General features: G+C 38.2%; 1 protein-coding gene across 3 annotated transcripts; it reads left to right on the forward strand.

The window, feature by feature from the left end:
* The first annotated feature begins 2,389 nt into the window (after window positions 1-2,389).
* Window positions 2,390-21,241, forward strand: rflna (refilin A). 3 transcript variants are annotated; one of them, XM_088935962.1, is made up of 4 exons: window positions 2,390-2,705; window positions 3,060-3,425; window positions 13,885-13,994; window positions 15,388-21,241. In XM_088935962.1, exons 2-4 carry the CDS (start codon window positions 3,207-3,209, stop codon window positions 15,719-15,721), a joined length of 663 nt encoding a protein of 220 aa, XP_088792088.1. In that variant the 5' UTR covers window positions 2,390-2,705; window positions 3,060-3,206; the 3' UTR covers window positions 15,722-21,241. The 3 variants fall into 3 exon arrangements, with proteins under 3 accessions (XP_088792088.1, XP_088792087.1, XP_088792086.1); XM_088935961.1 differs by having other exon boundaries at window positions 2,412-2,705; window positions 3,205-3,425; XM_088935960.1 differs by having other exon boundaries at window positions 2,412-2,503.

Consider the following 21,241-nt stretch of genomic DNA (forward strand, 5'->3'; position numbering starts at 1 on the left):
AAAACACAAAAGCAGACCACATACAGTACCAGCTAGCACTCTGAACCCCTGTTTGGGAAAGAGAGTGGATCTCCTTTACTTGGCATCTGCAGGAAGCGGCGCAGATACACTGGAATGAGAAGGTGTGGGCAATCCGGGGAGGGGGACAGTGGAAAGAATGTGGGGTTACACCGTGCAGAGCAGTGTGCGGACTGCGACTCGGAGGCCTGGCCAGACACAAGGCGTGCTCCCCTCAGCTCCTGCCTCGGCTCCCCTGCTGGGTGAGGGCTCAGGATTTGGAAAACAAAGACAGACCCCGCGCTGAGCCGTCACCGTTTATCTGTGCCGCGCTTACGGAAACAACATGCAAGGATCGATGGTTTGTTCAGCGGCATGCGTCCGCGACCCCGTGTAGCAAAAGTGCAATAAAGAAGGAAACCAAGAGGAGCTTGGCCATAACCTTTTCCAAATGTTCTTCATGTTTTTCAAAACTGAAGAGGCAAATGTCAAAAACTGCCTTAATCAAATGCTTGACAGATTTTCACAATCCCAGATAAGATTATACTGTCTGGATCCCTTGCTTTTATTAAGGGGAGGAAAACCCACATTAGTCTTAATCAGGGGCAGAGACTACACTCCAGAAAACTCTCTTTGTACTCAAGAGTGCAGACGCAGCTCTGAAATCGTGTCACTTAAAACCTCTTCTTCAATCAAAGAAACATTTGGATCCAAGGATTATGCGTCTGGGAGGCACAGTGGCACAGTGGTTAGCATTACTATCTCTCAGGGCTGGGGCCCTGGGTTCAATTCCTGTGGTGGAGTTTGTATGGGATTCCTCCTACAATCCAAAGACATATTTCTAGGTATCTGGCCCTGGTGTGAGGGTCTGTCACTGTGTGTACCCTGCCTTGCCCCCACTGCTTGCCATGACAAGACCTATCCTGTCAGGATAGCAAATATCTAACATATAACTATCATGTTTTTTTATCTTTTAATGAGAAACTGCACATGGATCTATGAAATTACAAAGAATTTTACAGAAAAAAAGAAATTTTAAGAATACAGAAATTCTATGACCCTGACAAGTCTTCCCTTGACTTGTTTCAAACATAATTGACTGCAACACATAAGGTATGGCCTCTTTTAAAAACTCATGTACCACTGAACTCTAGCAAAGTCTTCTCATACTGTAGTTATTGTCCAAAACATGGCTCGCAGCCAAGACCAGAAGAACTTTCGCTCTCCTCCTCCCGGTTCAGGTACATATTTCTTTTCGAACCCTAACACACGGTTATTTCAAATGCGCTTCACAAAGACTCTTCTTGTTCAGATCTGCATCAGGCTGGTGAGAAAGCAAGTCATATTTATGATGACTCAGGTTTTCTTTTGGCAGAGTTAAAAAAAATGGACTTGAAAAATAAGTTAAGGACCGAAGAGTGATGTACTTGAAATGTTTGCTACTTCAGGTCGCATATTTCTGCATTTTCGAACTCGACTCTAATTTTCCATGTGTATTCTAAAGCAGGGCTCCCAGTCCTGGTCCCGGACCACACACCTGCTGGTTTTTCTTCCATCCAAGCTCTCGGTTACACAACCGAACCCTTAATTGACTTAATAATAGGATTAATTTGAACTCTGTTTGACAGTTTTCAGCTCCTAAACATGTTGAAGGTTGCCTTTTGACTATTGTATTTCACTAGCAAAACGCAATCCCAAATTTCGGAGTCCAAGAAAACCTGCAGACATTCCAGTCAAGCAGCTTGCTGGCTGAATTAAGGCTTCAATCAGGTTGTTAAGATGGGCTGTAATGAGAACCAGCAGGTGCGTGGTCCTGCAGAACTGGGATTGAGGACCCGTGCTCTAAAGAAGAAGCTGACGGACTTTGGCCCTGGGACCCCTGGGGGGTGGCGATGGGGTCTGGGGGTCTCGCAGACACAGCACACTTTCCCAGGCAAAGCAGCACACTTTATTCTGCCATGCCTTTCACTCCAAAAATAGCGGCCACGGCTGCATTCCTTTAGGACCTTAACTCTGCAATGTAAATTTTCATGTAAAAGTTCAAAACAAAGCTTTAAAAAGACAAAAGTACCCTGATGCACTCCGTAACATGCCTGTCTTTCAAAACTTTAATGAATGTCACTGCCTTTAAAATACAAACATGAAATAAAATGTGGAAAAGACCATTTGCATTTATTACCAGCTATGCTGTTCTGCAACTAGAGACGGCCTCAGTTAAGTGCGTTTCAAATGTTCAATAAAAGTTTGAAAACAGAAGTGCGCTTCTCTGCAAGAGTATATGTTTATTAGAGCTCACCCTACTGGCCAGATCTGGAATCGTTCCAGGCAGTCGCTGGGCTGGATTTGCTCCAGGTACGAAAAAAAGCTGGCACTCTCATTAAGAGAAACCTCTCAGAGATCCGGCTGCTCACTTCAGTGCAAGGGAGTCAGCGCAAAGGCTCCCACTACTATAAAGAGAAACGAACTTTATGAGAATACTCGATACGACTATGTCAGTTATTTAAAGGTATTGGTTTTCCTTTGTTTTGTAAAGTGGAATAACGTGCAATACAGTAGCTCTAACGCGATTCTATGGACGACACTTCATACTGTACGCAAACTTCTTGCAAGTTAATGGATGATTTGCCTTTCCAAATGATCTAAAAAGTACTTGGGAAAAGCGACACTCTATTTCAAGACTTTGATCCTTTGCAATTGTTAACCAGAAGGTAAGGAAAATTGCTTTGATCTGCAGATTCGTCCGTTTACGCGCAAATATTAAACTATAATTACTCTCCTTCAATGCAGATGCACAGTTACGGGTTTTGGACAGATGTTACAATCGTATTTCCACTGGACGTATTTTTTATCTATCAAGAATCATGGCACATAGATACAGTATGATCTTTAATCGCGCTGTCCAGTTTGTAAGCGTTTAACAGTATAATGACAGCTACTGTACTTACCATGAGTGTAATATTTATGAGTATCCAAGCTGTAGCCGTTCAGTGTATACATATGTATCAAATTACAGGAATTATTGTTAAAACAAAAAATAACGCATTTATTTTATTTTTCGGCAGGAGAATTCTCCAGGGATTTACCCTCTCTTTCGTTTGGGATTTTCCGACACTTGTCTTTCATAAATAGCAGGTTGCACTAGGACTTGACACGGAAAGCAAAGCCGGGAGTGAGTTTCCTTCAGTTTTGTATTGCGTTTTTACCCAGAAATGGTGGGGCATCTACACTTGCAAGCGATGGATGAGAGCCTGAAAGGAAAGACCCGCGAGGGGTTGCTCGACAGTCCGGACTCCGGGCTCCCGCCGAGCCCCAGTCCGCCTTTTTACTCCCTGTCTCCGGCCATCCTGGAGAGCAGAGCCGGGGGAAGCACTACGCCTGTGGAGCAGCAGGGATACAGCTACAGAAAGGAGAGCAAAGAGGGCAAACTGGTAAGGAGATCCAAGCTGAGAACGACGGCGATATTACCACCGCTGAAACGTGTACAGTATTTCAAATCGACCAATTCGGAAATGTTCAAAAGTTACTTCAGTAAATGTAAAGTAGCAAGAAAGAAAATTCTAAAAGTGATTAGGCAGCTAGCTGAAATGACATGGTTAAAAGCAAAGGCGTGCTTTGGAATAGTTCAATCTTATTTGACAGGTTCAGAAAAGGGCTCGACATCTTTCTGCAAGCTCACGGTCAGAACTAGCTGAAATCCTCACATTCCTGAGTAGGTTATCCACGCACAACACAATAAAGCCTCACTTTCAGGATAGTGGTGGTGGCTATGATTCAGAACCATCCACATTATATTATGCACCTGGGTCACCTATACAGATCATCGATCTGTTTATGCCATTAAAGTCATAAATTGACAACAGGGTCCTGCAGCTAACGTTTAACCAGAATGGAAACCATTCTGTTACAGTTATTTCTTAATTTTGGACTGCCTAAAGCAAACGTTGTCAAGTTTTAGACGCAGCTTCCGAAAATAAAGGTTGGCTGTAGCAAAACAATATACTTAATTTAACATCTTTGTATCCTACCAAACCATATTTAGCAGGGAAATAAATAGATGACTTTCAAGTGATCTTTAATGTACTGCACAGTCTTAGCAAAGCAGACCTATACAATGTTCTTCGCATAGAGTATTTAATGATCAAATGCAGTTTTACTGACCAAGCAAGCAGTAATGTATCACAAAACTGTAATGTGTTCTCACATAATTAAAAATTAATTAGATTTGTCTGTACAGTTCTTTATAGATCACAGATAACTGCAAAAAAGCCAATCTGGAAATCTGGAACATGTGTTAACATTTTTATATATAAAATTGTATATACTATATTATTTACTATATGTTGGAGCAAAAATAGTTTCTATTGCAGTTAGACAAATTAGATTCAAGACTGTATTTCAGTCATGCAATCACAATTACAGATTTCTGTGGTTATCAGCTATGTCACTTTTACAAAATGTACTTTGTAAATCTAAACATGTCACCCCAAAACCTAAATATATAGGTTTTAGAATTTGTGATCATTCATTTTCCTTAAAATTTGTAATGAATATCATGTTTCTAAAGACTGTACATAGAATGCAACACGTCTTTTAAGAGAGTAGCTCGTACATGGAGAAAAAGGTTTAGCCTGTAAACTAGTGAGTTTAAGTTTGCATGCCCAAAACAAGGAGATGAAACAAATCAAATTCCTCTCAAAAGGGGCCAGTATCAAACCATATTCTCTAACCCCAACCCCCTCAGACACAGGCAAAGTGTTGTCTCTAGGACTTGCTGTAGGTGAATTTACTGCAGGTGGAATTGTTCTACAAGTCTGTTTGACTGAGTCCTGCAGCTGGCTATTACTATTTTATGTTTACTGAAGAGTCTGGTAAGAATCGCTGAAACAGAAATGTGACTGCACTTAATTACAGTATGGAACTATTTTGATCTGAGAAGCACAATGCTATTCCATTTACTTTGGAAGAGCCTTAATTTAGTAAATTGTTTCTGTATACAGTATCTGAAATAGTAATGGGCAACCTAGGAATCAATTCTAGGGCATTATGTTTATAAGGAGCCCCCACTGAGCTCAATTTCTTATTATGTAACTTAAGTAAACCATAACAAAGATAAATCTGAAAGGTGTTTACTGACCATCAAAACAAAAATAATGTGTTTATTTCAAAATGTTAGGTATTCTTTTTCCAGTTTGTGTCTTGTATGGATTAATTATTTTGTACTGTAGAGATGACAATCAATAAGGCAGTGGGGTTTTAGTTTGGGTTAAAAGTTAAGCTTCATCAGTACTTAGAAGAATGGCTCATTAGAAATAAGGAATCGTAGCTAAAGTATTAGAACTTCTTAAAACCTTCTAAAGCATTTTTTAAACAGGATGTGGTATTAGCTAAACCAAATCTTGTGATATAATTTGCTTAAAGTTTTGCATTTAAGAGTATTTTCAAATTTAAATGTTTCACTGAGAAGTGCTACCTTTTCTGTCATTGTAAACGCATCGACGTGCTCTCTTCACCAACATATATGCACAAAAATCCAGTTTCAACATACATTATTTTGCAAGCTCTACATATTATTTTAAAATCTCTGTAAGCTGTTACCTGTTTCCTACAGGGACAGTTTAAATCAATGTTATAATAGCACACAATCTATTAACAGACTAAAAAATGAATCTGCTCTGCATTAACTCATGTTAGCTTGCAGAATGCAATATCATTTGATTAACAAGCTATAGTAATCCCATTAATTTTGGACTAATGACATTAAAGGTGCAGCTAATGTCTACCTATTAGCACCCTACTAGTAGCTGTGAAAATGCACTGATTACTTTGCTGAAGTCCACCACATGCCTGCACTTTCCGAATAGCAGGCTGACATGCGAGACGATGCAGGCTGTCAATCAGGAGCTCAGAGGGACAGCTCCTGTTGCCGAATGAGTTCAGCTATTCTCCCACACATCTACATTTCACTGCAGCAGGGAGTCTGGTCAACTCTGAACAACGTGTAGTTTCAGGCCAAATTTTGTCATTCAGAATTTCTCATGTTATTTGTTTTAGGACTGAGGAAATACGTATCGTAGCATTCGTGAAGTACTGAGTTGAATTTCTTGAGGGGTTGGAAATGCAAGAATTATCCTATTAGTTGTCTACTGCTGGTACTCCTTTGTTTGAGAAACTGCGTAATAGTTGCACATGTATTAAAAGAATTGTGCGCTGATACAGCTGAGTACACCTGGGTAGCTGGGGCCTTGGTTTGCTTGCTTGGTTGCGAGCAAGGCTCCGAAAGGGGTACTGACAGTGCACCTTTGAGAGTCCACTGATTTTTTGTATCACAAGAGCCACCCTGCAGCATGTCTTATTAGTGTTCCTGCTAATTGGCTTCATGATCAACCCACAAATACACCACATAAACATGTTAGTACTGTAGGAAGAAGATATGAACTAAAACACAGATGAAAGAATGAATTAATTTGAGCTTAAGATTGAAATTGTCACTTAAATTGCCAGTACAATGGAATGCACTAAGATAAAAAGCCTCACTGTCATGTATAAAGCACTAAAATGTACATAAAAGCTAATGGCTTTTATTCAGACTTGAAAAGTAACCATAACATGTAAACAGGGCTATTTACTTATCACTAGCACAAACACTGACATTTAGTTGGAATAAAAGGTAAAAAAATGACCCAACTGGCAACTCTCATTTCCTCTCTTAGCAAAGTGCTGTTCACAAGGTGGCTTATACTTTCACGCCAAATTTCACCAGACTACGCAACAGAAGAGTGTTATTCAGTTTAAAAAGTAGTGCAGTTTTCACATCAGGTCCAAAATTATTTTTATCAGTCTGGCTTTTATTTTTTTTTACTTTAAATCCTGAAAGTTCTTTAAGAATGCAGCACTGTATATTCATTCAGCACTTACAGGAAAAGCGTTTTTAAAAATCTTTTAAAAACAAGATAACATACAGTAGCTTTAATTTTCCATTTTAAAAATTTGCATGGTTTTAAAATCTTCATCTTGAGGGGCGAACTAAGAGATTTTGAGAAGCTCTTAGCTAATTTCCTGAGATTACAGTTGTGTGATTTGGTTGCTTTTAACCCCAAAATTAGGGATCTTTCGCAAATCCCTTGTATGTCACTGGCTGTTAACTCCTATGCTCTGTGGTTTTTCTGGATAATAGGTGCTTTGATAATTGATGTTTGGCTCAGCACACTGTAACCTTTTATAGTGTGTTAAGGAACAGTAGTTTTGCTTGCATATTGGTTCAGGGTTTAGCAATGACTGAAGTGAAAGCCTATTTCCAGGCTTTTACCAGAAGTATTACTACAATACTAGCAAAAAAAACATTTAGAATACATACTCTCTAGGAAGAGGGTATTGAAATTCCTGATTTTGCTTTTAGAACTTCAAGGCACGTCTTCCTGTCTTGGAATAGAATTAAGACATTTTTGAGAATGACATTTAATGACATTATTCTCTGCTAAAACTAATGTACCTTATTGTATGAATACTGAAAGACACTTTGTGCCAAGATGCTAAGTTATGCTATGTGGAATACAATTTAACTTCATTTACAATTTCTTGTTTTTTTTAACATTTGTATGCAAGATATTGTGATTCAGGTTATTCCAAAAGTTTTAGGTAGGTGAAAACATGCCTTAGTTTCCTCAAAAGCTGACCGGTTTCTGAACACAAGTGAGATTCTGTGTTTAAAAAAAATGCTGGAGCAAAGCACATTGTGTTTGACTTCATCACTGGAATTAGGAATGTGATGCTTCAATATATGCAAAAGAAAAAGCTTTGTACTTAATCTACTTTCTAGTTTTACGTTTTGAAAATGAGGCAACCTGTATTTTTATACAAAAGTTGTATACTGTAGTTTTTACCACTCCACTGTAAACCAGTTGCAGTCCACCCCCTGAAATACCATTACACAGTTTCTCTTCATGAACGGCAGAAAAAAGCACTGGCTTCCAGTGGGATAAGGGTTAATATGGAGGGAGCATGTGGACCAGTAGCGAGCATTGGGAGGAAGGTCAATAAACACTGCTAAAGCAGTTAAGCTTATGAAGTGTTATCTTTTTTCCACTCTGGTTTATTTTTCAGTTCTGATTTACAGCAGTTCCAATAGGCTTAGCCGCATTTGTCAAAGTTAAATTCCCAGATGTGTTTCTTAGCCATAGAGAGAAAGTCAGAATGCACTGGCTGGATGCACTCAAGTAAACAATATACACTATTTTCTTTTCCAGGGAGACCAGGAAACCAGCCTGCCTCACCTGAGATAAACTTTCAGTGCGGTGTTCATTTGAGACGTCATGTAATGAAAACGGTGGCTTCATTTCAGCTATAGATTAGGGTTGCATTTAACTGCGCAGTTAGTTAGATACTGTAGGGCAGTCAAATTCAGCAGCACTGATTCTTCAGCAGTCAGCTCCTTATGTGTGCCTTAAATGTATCCCATGAGAGGACTAGGGTGTCGACAGGACCCAAGGCCCTCCTACCATTCTGAAGTGTTTATGCTTTAAAACTAGGCCAAGACATTTGTGGGTATAAACAACCAAGCTGTATTTATGACTACAAAAAGAAAAGACAAGTTTTTGGTGAGGGTGGAGTATCACTTCTGGGGTAATTAACGGCTTTAAAGGCTAACAGCACTTTGGAGAAGAGTAAGGACCTGGAATTTCTGGTTTTGAAATGCAAGCTTTTGCAAATACTTATTATATTGTGCCAGGCTGTCATAAGTAGATATCATACTCCTGTTTCTGCATGGCTGTCAGAAACTACTGTAAGTGTGATGCAGAGAAAATGATTAAAAGACTGCTTATTTTTAAATTTTGCAGTACAAGATGCTAATTGTATACATAGACATTTTTCTCAAGAAGATGCACATGACTTAATGCTTGTAGTTCTCCCTGTTATTGTTCTGGATTGACTGGAAGCAAAGGTCTGTTTTCAAATACTTCACTCGGATGTACTGTATATTTAGAGAACAAATATAATTACTGAAATAATTCCCCTCATATTTTGAATAATCAAATAATCTCAACTTGAAAATACTGTAATGCACCTGTAACATACAACAGTATGTACAAGTACAACACTCAGAGACAGGTATAGGAGTAAGGAGTAACTTTTTACGGCTACTCCAGGGCAAACTGTAAAACGTTCTGTGTTATGGCCACATTTTAATTTCATATGACCAATGACAAGTCCAACTTTCTAAACGTCCTTCAATAAATTAAAGGGAAGGTGGTTGCACTTCTTATGAGCTCATAAAAAAAGTGTTGCTCATGGTGTCTTCAGGCTCTATCAGACATTCAGACAGAGTGCCTTTATTAATTTTACAGATTCAAAGTCAGGATATGGAAAATAACCAGAGTCCAAAGCTGAAGCTTGAGGAGTCGTCTTGCACAGCCTGGTTTTGGGAAAGTGATGTGGAGGGGGAGTACCGTAGGTCACAATTTGTATTTTGCAGTCAACCGTGCCAATATCCACAATGACCCCTCCTGCACCCCCACCCACCGTCTCTGTGGTGTCCCCGATCCACCCTGTAGTCTGCACATTTTTTTAGGAAGAGCCTGCATTTGTACTCCCCAGCCTAAGAGCCTACAGAATATACTAGTTCTGTTCATACTAGTGGCAGTAAGACTGCAGGAAGAAACAGCTGCTGGCAGCACATGAAAGGACTGATTAATTTTGCACTGTCAGCTGCAGCTGCATGTTTAAATAATAGAGCTCTCTCTTTTTTGCTTCGATTGAATCAGCTGGTGTTATTAGCCACACAAGGTTAATCATTTTATTAATGACTATTGGAAATAATAGACAGCTTGGGATAATGTTTTTTTATTAAACAGAACATGGAATCAGGCTTATTATTTAAGTTTTGTTCAATTCAATTTCAATTCAATTCATTTTTATATAGCGCCTTTCACACAAGTTGTGCACAAGAGTTCGCCGTAGATTTACAGCATGTTGGCAGAGTCTTAACAAATGTTTGGTTCACTTCAGTGCATACAAAGGCAAAATCATAAAGTAAATATTTTTTTGTACTGCTTTTTGCACTACAAACTGGCACATCTTACATGTGAAACTGTTGTTGTTTCACTTGCTAAAATGAAGTCACATCCTTCAAACACCTGGGAGTGAACAGTATGCATAAGTACTGTACCTTACCACCGTAACATTTCAAATGAAAATCTGTTTAAAAAAATAAAGCACCCTCAAAAGAGAAAATGAGCAGTAGAGAACACAGGAGTTACATAATGCATTGTATTTCCTGCTGAATATTCTGCACTCTATATCACACATGTTTTTCTTAGGTTGCTGCCAGTAAATCATCTCCTGAACCCAGCCTTTTGAGGAAAATGCTGACAGTGTTATTTGTTCAAACGGCTCTCTTTGTTTTCTTTAATCTCAGCTAAAGGTTCATGTGCAGGGAGCAAAGGTTAAAGGTAACCGGAAAAGCAAATTTTGCAGCTTTTGGAAAGATATGGAAATGTTTATGTTGGAAAAGGCGCCATGATTTGATTAAACCGGTTTTGTTTTTTTTTATCAATCCACTCCATCACCCACTTAGATATACAGCAGTTTAAAAGAAATGTACTGTAGTGCCGCACCTAAATAAGGCACAGACATAAGAAACACAACAACATGCTGGACCACGGTTTGGCGCAGTAGTGTTGTTTGGAACAAGTAGAAGGATAAAAACCAGCATCAGGAAGAGAAAGCGAGCAGGAATAATAGACTGCTGCCTTGACATTTTGACCATATCTTTGATAATTCAGGAATCCTTAATTCTACTTTTATTCTCCTCGGGCTTGCAGGAAAATGGGTGAAGTGGCAGGACGTTTTGCTGTTCTCGCTTTTCACAAGCCACAAGCTGCCCTGCATTATAACAGCGGAGCTTATAGTTCCCTCTGTGTTGTGTGCAGAATCATAAAATAATAAAAATGATATGTACAGTATATGGCCTCCAAATATCAGCTATGTTCAGGAGTACAGTAAAAAGCCTGGCTTTGATGTCAGTATTGTAAACTGAACATGAATGAAGAAATACTGTAAATGCTGCTTTGACAGTTTTAGGGAAGTTATAGGAAGAACTGTTAGATTAGGGACTTTTGTTTTGTCCAACTTCTGCATAAATGCAGGACAATGTGAAAAAGTAAAGATTAGTTTCCCCGACTGCATTCAAAAAAAGATGAGGCTGTCTACACTTAAGATTTCAAAGTGGTGTTCTTTCTGCACACAATAGTTTGAAGGTGAAAGCAGACAGAGAAGCACTACCTCATAGGGCCACAAAACGCAGAAAACATAAGAACTCAAATATACCTTTCTCCCACCCAAAGTGCACGGGGATGAGACGACGAGAGTTTGTGAGAAACCTCTCTGACGTCATTACACAATTTTCAAAGCTAGCTGGAAATAAAACTGCAGATAACTCTTTTGGCAAGCTAGCCGGCCTCTCCAGCGCCTGGAACGCGCTCTAACTTGTAAACAGTATTATAGTAATTTATTGATGTGTGCTGATGGCTTGAGCAGGTGGACTGAAACTGGTGCCCTAATGGGGGAGACTAGGAAGGACAGATTCCTGCTCCTCCAGCTACAACAAAAACAGACGGGGGAGCTTTCTGTTTACTGTCAAATATTCTGAACTGAGTCTCTCATCTTAAGCAAAACACTTATTTGCAGTACTTGAAATCATTATATTAAAATATTAAAACTTAAAATACCAATGGGCTACAGTGCTTTGTTTAAATAGTACTGCCAGTGTGACTTATTGCATTTTTAAATACGCTTCGAAAAGGACCAATTCTTAATCATTGGTGGTGGCAGTAATGGACAGGAAGGTTTTCTGTTTTTTCCTAGTGTTGTAACATTATGAGTTACAACATTGTCACATTAGAATTTAGTTGTTTTTAATTAGATATATAGTCTTTGTGGCTGCAGATTAAAGGATTCCACACAACCACCCTCCTGCTATAGGGCATCTATTAAGTCTTTATGGTGTGGTTATTACAGGTGGGACCTAAAATATGTTCTGTTTTTAGGGTGTTGACCTAAGAATACAGTTTTATATGCTGGTTCCCTCCCTGCTAGTTATGCACTGTAAGCAAGAGTGAAGATAACTGACTGGAACATCCCACACTATAACAGCAGTTATGGACTCCCATGGTCCTGCACTGCAGGGCAGTCTGTCTGTCTGTAATTTATGGAAATCTAAACCCAAAACCTTTGATGTCAGCAGGGAGATAAATGTCACCATTCCTAGCTGATAAGTATAGTGCAGCACAATGCTGAACACTGCTTCTCTGGCGGAATGTGCAATAGCATATTCTTAAGTGGGAATCTCAGTTATTTCTTGAATTCTAATTTGAGGTTTGCTGGAACAATACTTGATCATTTGCATAATGTAGTCTCATCTCAAAAATTATGGAACAGAAAGGAAAAGAAGACACTGACAAAAAACTGCAAATTCATCTCTATTTGCCTTTTTCAGTTAATCGTAAATACGTTAACATTGTAGAATCGTTAATACTCTATCGCAATTTTCCCCCAATCTTTTAAGATCATGTCAAAAGGTAAAAATAAATCCTATATGTTTAAAAGGTTAAAGTACATATTAAGTATGCTGTATGTGCCAAATTATTAATTTAAATATGAAGTTTACAAGAAGACTAACGAACTGTCTTTTAGTTACTGAACAGTGGCATGGCTTACTGAGTTATAAAACGCTTTGCAGTTAAATGACAAAAGACCTGATCTGACATGTGCTTCGTCAAGCAAATCTCTGGCTCCACTGCAGGGCTAGACAGAGGGATTGAACATTAAACCCAACTGAATTACAAAAGGAATATTGTTCTCACGTTTCTGCTTAGTTCAGCAAAAGAACTTTCAGCTCCAGTGAATAAAAGACCCATGAAAGGGTAACATGCATCGTATCTTAAATTATATTTACTAATGACAATAAAAGATTCCACAGGTTAAAAGTCACTAGCCGAAAACCTGCTCTCACATTAGGTTTAAAAGCAGAAACTGTATTAAACAATATCTGAATATTGCATACATGCAGCAAGATGTACTGTATACCAACAAAAGACAAGAGTAAGACTAAAGCAATTACAGCTGTGACAGCATTTTGAAAATATAAATCCCATTATTATTATTGAAGCAGCGACTGTGCTTTTTGTAATTTAATAAAGTAGTAGCACTCTGTACGTCGCAAGTACTTTTGGCAGCCCACCCCTTTTAAAACAACACTCTCTCACAAAAAGAGTAATTGCACCTTTATCCTGTGGAAGGATTTAACATAAAAAATAGACAACAAGGGTATTCTTAAAAGCCACCTGCTATATCTGAACTAGTGATTACAGAAGCCTTGGATTAGCAGCATTATTTTGTCCTTGCCGTTGACTGTTAATGTGAATGCTGGGTGTTCCTGTCAAAAATTAAGGAAAACCATTTGTCCTCACACAGACTTTCACAGTTGCTGCCGATTCCATTAGTGAAAACTTCACTACTGCTTTCCTTAATGCCTGACTACAAGCTGTCCGAATTCCAGTTTCTGGTTGCAAAGAAGCACGATGAAAAGGTGGTTTCCAAGGCATCAGAGCAGAAACAGTTTATAGATCTGGATATCAACGAAAAATGGATGCAGACAGAAAATAGGAACTTTGGACTGGCAGACAATTATCACACCTCAAATGCATCTATAATAATGTTGCTCTCGGAGTGCTTTGGCCACTTAAGCAGTAGAATATAACTTCCAAAAGCCACAACATTCACAATTCTTGGGTATTTTTGTCTAAGTACTGTTTTTTTCTGGATCAGAATGTGTCATTCCCTGTTGTGCAGAATCTTTCTAAACAATCTGTTGTGCTTGCCTTCTATCCCCAGCTGCCTTACCTGCTGCTGAACTGCTCTGGGACGGAGATGAAATCGAGGATGTACCCAGTGTTCTTTGGGGAGAGCATTGAGGTCTGCCCCAGGCCAAAGCGTGAAGTCAGGTGAGAGGCCTGTCTGAGGAATTGTATATATATCTATCTTTCCAAAAGAAGCATGGAATTGTGCATTGCATTTGTAAGACTAGTGTAAAAAGTGAATGCATGTTTTGTTCATTGTCATTCAGTGATTTTCTAGCATTTCACCAATATTGTGAGATTCAAAATACTTGCAATAATTCCACTTTACTTGTGATGAAAGTGTACTTTTGTCTGAACCTCTATTCCTATATAGAACTTTAGTATCTGATGAATTACTTGTGTTCTTTAAAAGTTTTCATTTAGTCTCAGAAGGATTAAGTACTGTAGGTACTGACCAGTAATGAAACACATACTGTACATTAAGAGATTTGATCAGTGGAAGTATTTACTTTTGAATAATTAAATAACCTAGCCATAAAGCATTAAATTATGGCATTTTCCCACCATGTACAATGGCTGACTTTATTATTATATGAAGCAGGTTTATATAGTACATAGCAAAAATAGGGCTCAGTGGTTTTCAGAAATTCAGTTGGATACAGTGCCATCTAGTGACAATATCTGTAATTATTATTCCCTTTGCCAATTTTTGTTGGAAAAAGCTCACACCTTGAATTTCAGTTTTTTGGGATGAAAACAGCTCAGATTAAAGAATCTTTTCAGAATGGGTTATACTTTTATCGATCCTACTCCATTTAAGGTCATCTAGACTTATTAATCGATTCAGATCAATAACAAAACTAATCACTTTCTTAAATCACCAAATGCTCAGAAAGTGGGTCTTAGCGGGAACTTGCATGAAAACAGAAAAAAGGAAAAGTGGAGCTAATTAAACACGTTTTAGTTAGAATTCGGCAGCCAGAATCCTGACCAGGTCCCATGCAAGTGATCACTTTACTCCTGTCCTGGAGTCCTTGCATTGGCTTCCTATCAGGTTTTGTGTTGACTTCAAAATCCTCAAGCTCACCTATAAGTCTCTTCATTGCTGGGATTCTCTGACACTCTATGGGCAATAGGGCCTTCTCTTGCTACATCCCAGAGCTCTGGATTTCTTTCCCCAACGATATCAGAGAGTCATGTTTCCTGAGCGCATATCCAGACTCAAAACCTACTTCTTCAGAAAGTCTTTTACTTAATCAGTTCCTTGTCTGCTCCTTGCACCTTAATCTGCATTCTAAGCCCTTGTTTTTAATTGTGCTAATTTTAATTCTTCTTCTACCTAACTTCTATATAAAATATATCCAATATATCAAATACATAAAATAATTTATTAGATAATATGATATACAATTAATATATAATTTACTATCATTATTTAATTAAAAGCAAACAAAGGTGTAAAAGCAGGAACAAGCGTGAGGCAAAAGTTTTCATTTACCTGCCTTATTTCTTTGCTGACCTGTGCTGGAAATGACAGGTGCAACTCGGAGGTGAAGTACGACTCGGACAAACACTACAGGGACAATGTGTACTGCGCCCCAGTTCCCACCGTCACCTCCTACAGCGAGACCGTCATAGCGGCCCCTAACTGCACGTGGCGGAACTACAAGACGGAACTGCAGTTCGAGCCCCGGCAGAAACCTCTGCGGTTCCAAAGCACGACCATCATCTTCCCCAAGCACGCCAAGAACATTTACAGGACCACCCTCAACTACAACGGCTCCAGCGCCGACAGGTGGTTTGTCTCCCGCGTTCAGCTGGAATCCAGCGAGGATGCCAGCCCCTGTATAATCTACACCGAGGACCTCTGAGTTCCCCACCGCCACCTCCTTGTGTAGATTGGCAACACGCTTCAGTGAGCGAGAAGAGGAAAGAGAGAGAGAGACACTTGACATGCTGCGCTAGAGGGCTCTTTGCTATCGGTGAATAGGTACTTGAAAACTCAATGGCAGGACATGAAAGATGCGAATGAGTGCCTGTGTGTCTGTGTCTGTCTCTGCATGTGTTGCCACAAACAGGAATCTGAAATTATATAGCTTTCTTTTTCCTTTAAATTATTGCTTAAGTCCAGGTGGTATAGGGAAACACTCTTTTGTGTGTTTTTTTTGCCTTTGCTGCAATTCTGTTTGCTGCTGATTTCTGCAGTACGGCTCTCCTTTCGCTTGTAGAAGCTTCTGAGTTTGACCAGATCGGGAGATGCTTTTCCTTCATTCCTACAGCAGGGCACTTCTGCTCTGGCGGTCAGTGGCCCATGTGTGGCGTTCTTTAGCAGGACAGCGTGATAAAAGTAAGCGAGGGATCTCCCACATGAACCTTGAGAACCTTGAGACAAGGGGACTGTCAGGATTAGGCCCCTGCGCCAAAACAACTGGAGAACATGTAGTTAACAGAAAGAGTCAGGAGGGATCTCTGCTTTCATTTTCAACTTTAAAAAAGTGATTAAACTGCAGAAAAAATATTAAAAATGGATATGGAAAGAATAAAAAAATTGGAAACTACTGGGACAGTAGAAACCATGGGATTAGTGTGTAATTTTGTCAGCAGTTATGTCCCATGTTAGTAAAGGTTTTTGATATTTTATTGTAATTAATATTTTAACTGTTTTCAGCCACATGAAAACTACATATCAGCTACAGAAAAATAGTTGTTACATGTCAGAACTGTCTGAACTCCATTGGTGTAAAACTCAAAATGCCAGGATATAACCTTAAATATTTACATTTTGAGATGATTTTATCCTATATAGCATTGCTGATCGCCAGAAAGTATATTTAGAGTTTAAGAAAGAAAACCAACTTTAGCAATTGTATATCTGTTTAAATAAACAAAGAGAGATATGCCAGAATCAAGACTAGGCAATACATTTTTGTACATGAAAATGTGTTTCCTGAACAGCTTTTGTATGTTCTAGAAAAAAGGTGAGTGTTCAGTTAACATAAAGGAGGCATCACTAACACAAAAATCTGTAGTTTTATTTAAACTAGTACGTTAACATCTGTTGCAGATAAAAGGTCACTATACATTATTCTGTGAACATACTGCCTAGAAAATGTCATATACTGCATAATGAATTCAAAGGAGAATGTATTTATGAAGATTAATAAGGTCAGACAAGTATGTGCTACAACTGATTATTGCTGTGTAGGGAATGTAACATGATCATTAGTCATAAAATACAGTTTAACGCTTTGATTATATTTCTTTAAAATGTTTTAAAACATATACACATTTTTCTGACAAAGAGAAAATTTGAAGTATCTATCACTTTTAAGGCAGGACCAAGTATTTAATAAAACAATAAAATCCATTAACTCATTTTGTGCTTCTGTCACACTGTACTGTACATGTATTAGTCTGTGCAGTGTGATCAGGTGAAAATAGTCTTATTAGTCTGATTGTGTCTGAATATTTGTCATGTTTTATTTCATCATAATTGAAACACCTCATAATCACATCATAAATTATTCTTCTGAATAATTATTATGGAAAAAAATTGCAAAGACACTAATATTATACTCTTCAAAGTTTTTCAACTTTTTTCTTTTAAAAAGACCTTGTCTATTAAGCAATGGGTTAGCACTATTAGAAAACTATGTGGTAGGCCACAGCTCACACCTCAGTTATAAAGAGCTTTTGACTGGGTTTTGCTTCATTTACCTTCTGCAAGTTCTTTGTAGTCCTTTTTATGTAGAACTAGCTGTTTTATCACAGCTAAAAGACTAGTGTAAAACCAAAAAGCGTGGTTAAAGGGTATTTATAGTGAAATTAGATCTCTTTTTCTATAAATCTGTCATTACAAAAAATATAAATTGGCCAACACAAACACACAGCCATAATTTACTTCTGACTGTTCCCTCATTGGCGAGTGCTTGGACACACAAGTGCAGTGTTTGTACAGAAAGGGCTGTTTTCCACACCTAATTCAGATGGGCTTCTACAGGGGCTGAACTACTCTTCATTCAGCAGGAATCGTGACCAACCTTTTGTTGTTGTTTTTATTGCACCTCTGGCACCAGGGCCGGAGTTGGGTGTGTTAGGAGGCCGAGTCACACAATTTGGTTTTTGTGGGACAGAAAATAAAACAGATAGGAAATCCCTTTAGTGAGCCTCTGCTTTGAGATTTTACAAGCCTGGTACACTGGCTTGGCCCAAGAAGTGGGGGATGAAGCAGGAACTACAACAAATAATAAATCTGATTTTTACAGCATGTCAACAGTGTTTATAAATACTGCAGAAGAATTTTAAACGAAACAAAACAGTGCAGCAGCACTGCCTGTCCTGCCCAGATTCATGTTCCTACTTGAATCTACGGAGTCTCAGATATAACAGTTATAATGAGTTATTTCGAAAAGTTTTTTGAGTTAAAAGTTGTTTAGTAGAGTTTACCGTTAGGGTCTTCCTTACAAGAAAATCTATCAACTAAGTTACCAATTATTTCTTATTTCACTCAGTTGCTCACGAGCCACAGAAACTTCCTACGTAACATACTGTGACATAGAGCTCATCTCTCAACACAAGATTGTTATAGTTTAAATACAGACTAAATTCAAAGGCGACTGGAGTCAAGAGGCAGCGTAAAGGAGAAGAAATTAAGAGTAATTTTTGTAATATTTCCTTTTTGTTTGCCGTGCAAACTGGGACATCTTTCCCACAGAAAGCTTACCTAGGCAGGATAACTGTACTTGCTAGGTAACCAGACCAAAACAGTTTTTAAATTAACAGGGCAGATCTGTACAAGATGCTGTTCCTCTTGGGATAATTTTAAATAACCTTTAAAGAAAAATAACTTTCCTCATTGTCCCTGGTGCAGCAGCTGGGAGAAGGGATGAGGTCCTGCGATTCAGGTTGGAAACTGAACTGGAATCCTAGAAATGTGGCAGAATGTCTATAACACATCCTCTTTATGTAGGTGATTCAGGCTTAAGTCCCAGCAGCTACTGTAAGATATTTTAATGGATATGTAAGGAACTTACTTTATAGCAGAAGGAGGTGCAGCTAGAGAGATTCCAAAACCATTCTTTTTGCTGAAGCTTCAAGTACTGCAACCATCTAGTGCCAGGAGGACAGGGGAGCACACATTCACAAGCAATTTGTTAAAAAAAAGCCCTTTTTTACATTATAGAATGACTGGTGCCAGTTTTATTTAAGCTGAACTCTTTCCAGGTTTCACATTTCATGGTCCACTAATGTTTTCTTGTTTGTAAGAAACTTTGTAGTACTTTTTTCTGCCAATATTAAAAAATACATTGCCAAGTGAAATTCTCCTAAACTGTCAAATCCAACTGGCTTCATCCCCGTTACCATAACCTATCAATTAACCTCAGGGCCCGTTAGCAATAAAGTGGCACCCTCCTCCTGCAGCAGTCATATTGCTGCCGTAGCTTCACTGCAACGTGGCTACAATATAATGGGAAAAAACAACAGCTTTCTGAACAGTACAAATTTAGGATGAATGGCGTAATTACCATGAGGAATGACGTACTTCAAGGACTGCATGAATCGTTTGGGGTATACTGTAGCACAGTCTATAAATCAGCCTTCTTGATTTTCAGAAACTCATGGTTTACACGTCTGAAATGCCTTCATCGCAGTCTTAGGGAAAATTAAGATCTCTACAGGCAATGCTGTGGACATGACTGTTAACACCAACTATGGCCTGGGTTAGAATTATGACCTATCAACAGCAAATTCCAATCCCAGTGCTTGATGGTGGCTTTCCATTGGAGAAACCCATGACTTCACTATACAGTCCCAACATTTATAATTGGGTTAGGAATTTGGCAATGGCTCAGCTTTACTTCTAGGCTCATGTCAGCCTTAGTATATTTCAAGACTAACCTAATAATTATGCTTTTTATAAATATAGTACTGTAATTACTATGTATTTAGAAACACTTCAACATGGAGCAAAACTTTCACAGATCACAAATTATGCAACTGAATGAGGCAGGTAATGAAGTATTTGGTATCTGAACTTCTTTCCTTTATTTTCTTCAATTGATTTAGATTGAAGTTCTATATACATTTGCATTAACTCAATAATTGCATTAACTCAATAATATGTACAGTACATATATATAGTATATTGCCTGCCATACTGTAAATAAAGACAAGACAAAATCCTAAATTGTGAACCTGGCACTGGATTAAAATTCATTAATGGTTTTAACTAACATGGTTTATGTTTATGCTGTACAGTAAGAAGCTGAACATGCCCTGGGAATTACTAAAAAATAATATATATTCTGGTAAAGATGGACTTACTCTAATGATGGAAGTATAAAAAAAGGGTCTTCTCATTTTCATTTCCAAATAAGTAAAAAAGTAGTCGCTATTAAAACCGACAGTAAAACACTTTTTTATACTTCTACTAAGCAGAAATGTGGTTTCACAAGGATGTTTGTAGTATTAGTAGTTCAAGAGTGATTTAAGGGAGGATGCAGATTTTAAAGACTAAAGCTCTGTAGCTTGTATCAAAGCCATAATTACAGCCTTAACATTGTTGGGAAACAATGTTCTTATGATGAAGACATTTTACGAGTGCTGCAATAATGATAAACGTTTTGGCTGTTGTATATGGTGAGAGATTAATGGGGATCTTTAGCATTAACTGATTAAAGCAATCATTAGAAATCTGATGTTATGGGTTATATTGTTACATCCATCAGCAACAAGCAAGAGCAATGTGGCTGTGTAACTCTATAAACATCTTGTAATCTCGTAATGAAAGGCAAGATTTTCATGATATTTATTTTAAACTTTAAAAACTTCTTGGACTCCAGAGAAACCCTTTGAAAATGACAAGATAGTTTATTGATCATTTGTATTGTACCTATTCTTACTGTACACTGTAAGTGGTCATTCAATAAAAAGTTATTGGACATCCCAGAAGAAGAGATACTGGTCTCTCTCTCTCACTTCTGGGGTTCTTTCTGGATACAAATTCAGGATTTTTTCTGAATGTGTTTTACCTTTAGAAAAATTGAATTTCACTGTGCCCAGACCTGTGCTTTTCCAATGGCTGAGGAAGTTACCGATGGTTTGCGTAGAGTTGAAAACAGGGAGAGAGGAAGAGACGGATGAGGTTCTAAGACTCTTAATGCATAAAATTGTACTAGATTTTATTAATGGATTTTGATTTTTTTTCTTAACATCTTGACATTTTATGTGCTTGTAAAATACTTTTCATGTTGTATATGTGGCAATAAGGCACTTCATAATTTCCTTTATATTTTTGTATCTTTCCCCAAATATGCTCTTCTTCAATGATGGATAAGAAGATAATTTAAAGAGACAAATGTGTATCATAATAAAACTTTATAAAAACCCCA

This window comes from Atractosteus spatula, chromosome 17, assembly GCF_055471065.1.
Source record: "Atractosteus spatula isolate fAtrSpa1 chromosome 17, fAtrSpa1.hap1, whole genome shotgun sequence".
NCBI lineage: Eukaryota > Metazoa > Chordata > Actinopteri > Semionotiformes > Lepisosteidae > Atractosteus > Atractosteus spatula.

Excerpts from the sequence above, each read along its gene's own strand:
- rflna (XM_088935962.1), top strand. The coding sequence starts at position 3,207 with ATGGTGGGGCATCTACACTTGCAAGCGATGGATGAGAGCCTGAAAGGA. Across the intron at positions 3,426-13,884 it reads AGAGCAAAGAGGGCAAACTG|CTGCCTTACCTGCTGCTGAA; the intron begins GTAAGGAGATCC and ends TTCTATCCCCAG. Across the intron at positions 13,995-15,387 it reads AGGCCAAAGCGTGAAGTCAG|GTGCAACTCGGAGGTGAAGT; the intron begins GTGAGAGGCCTG and ends TGGAAATGACAG.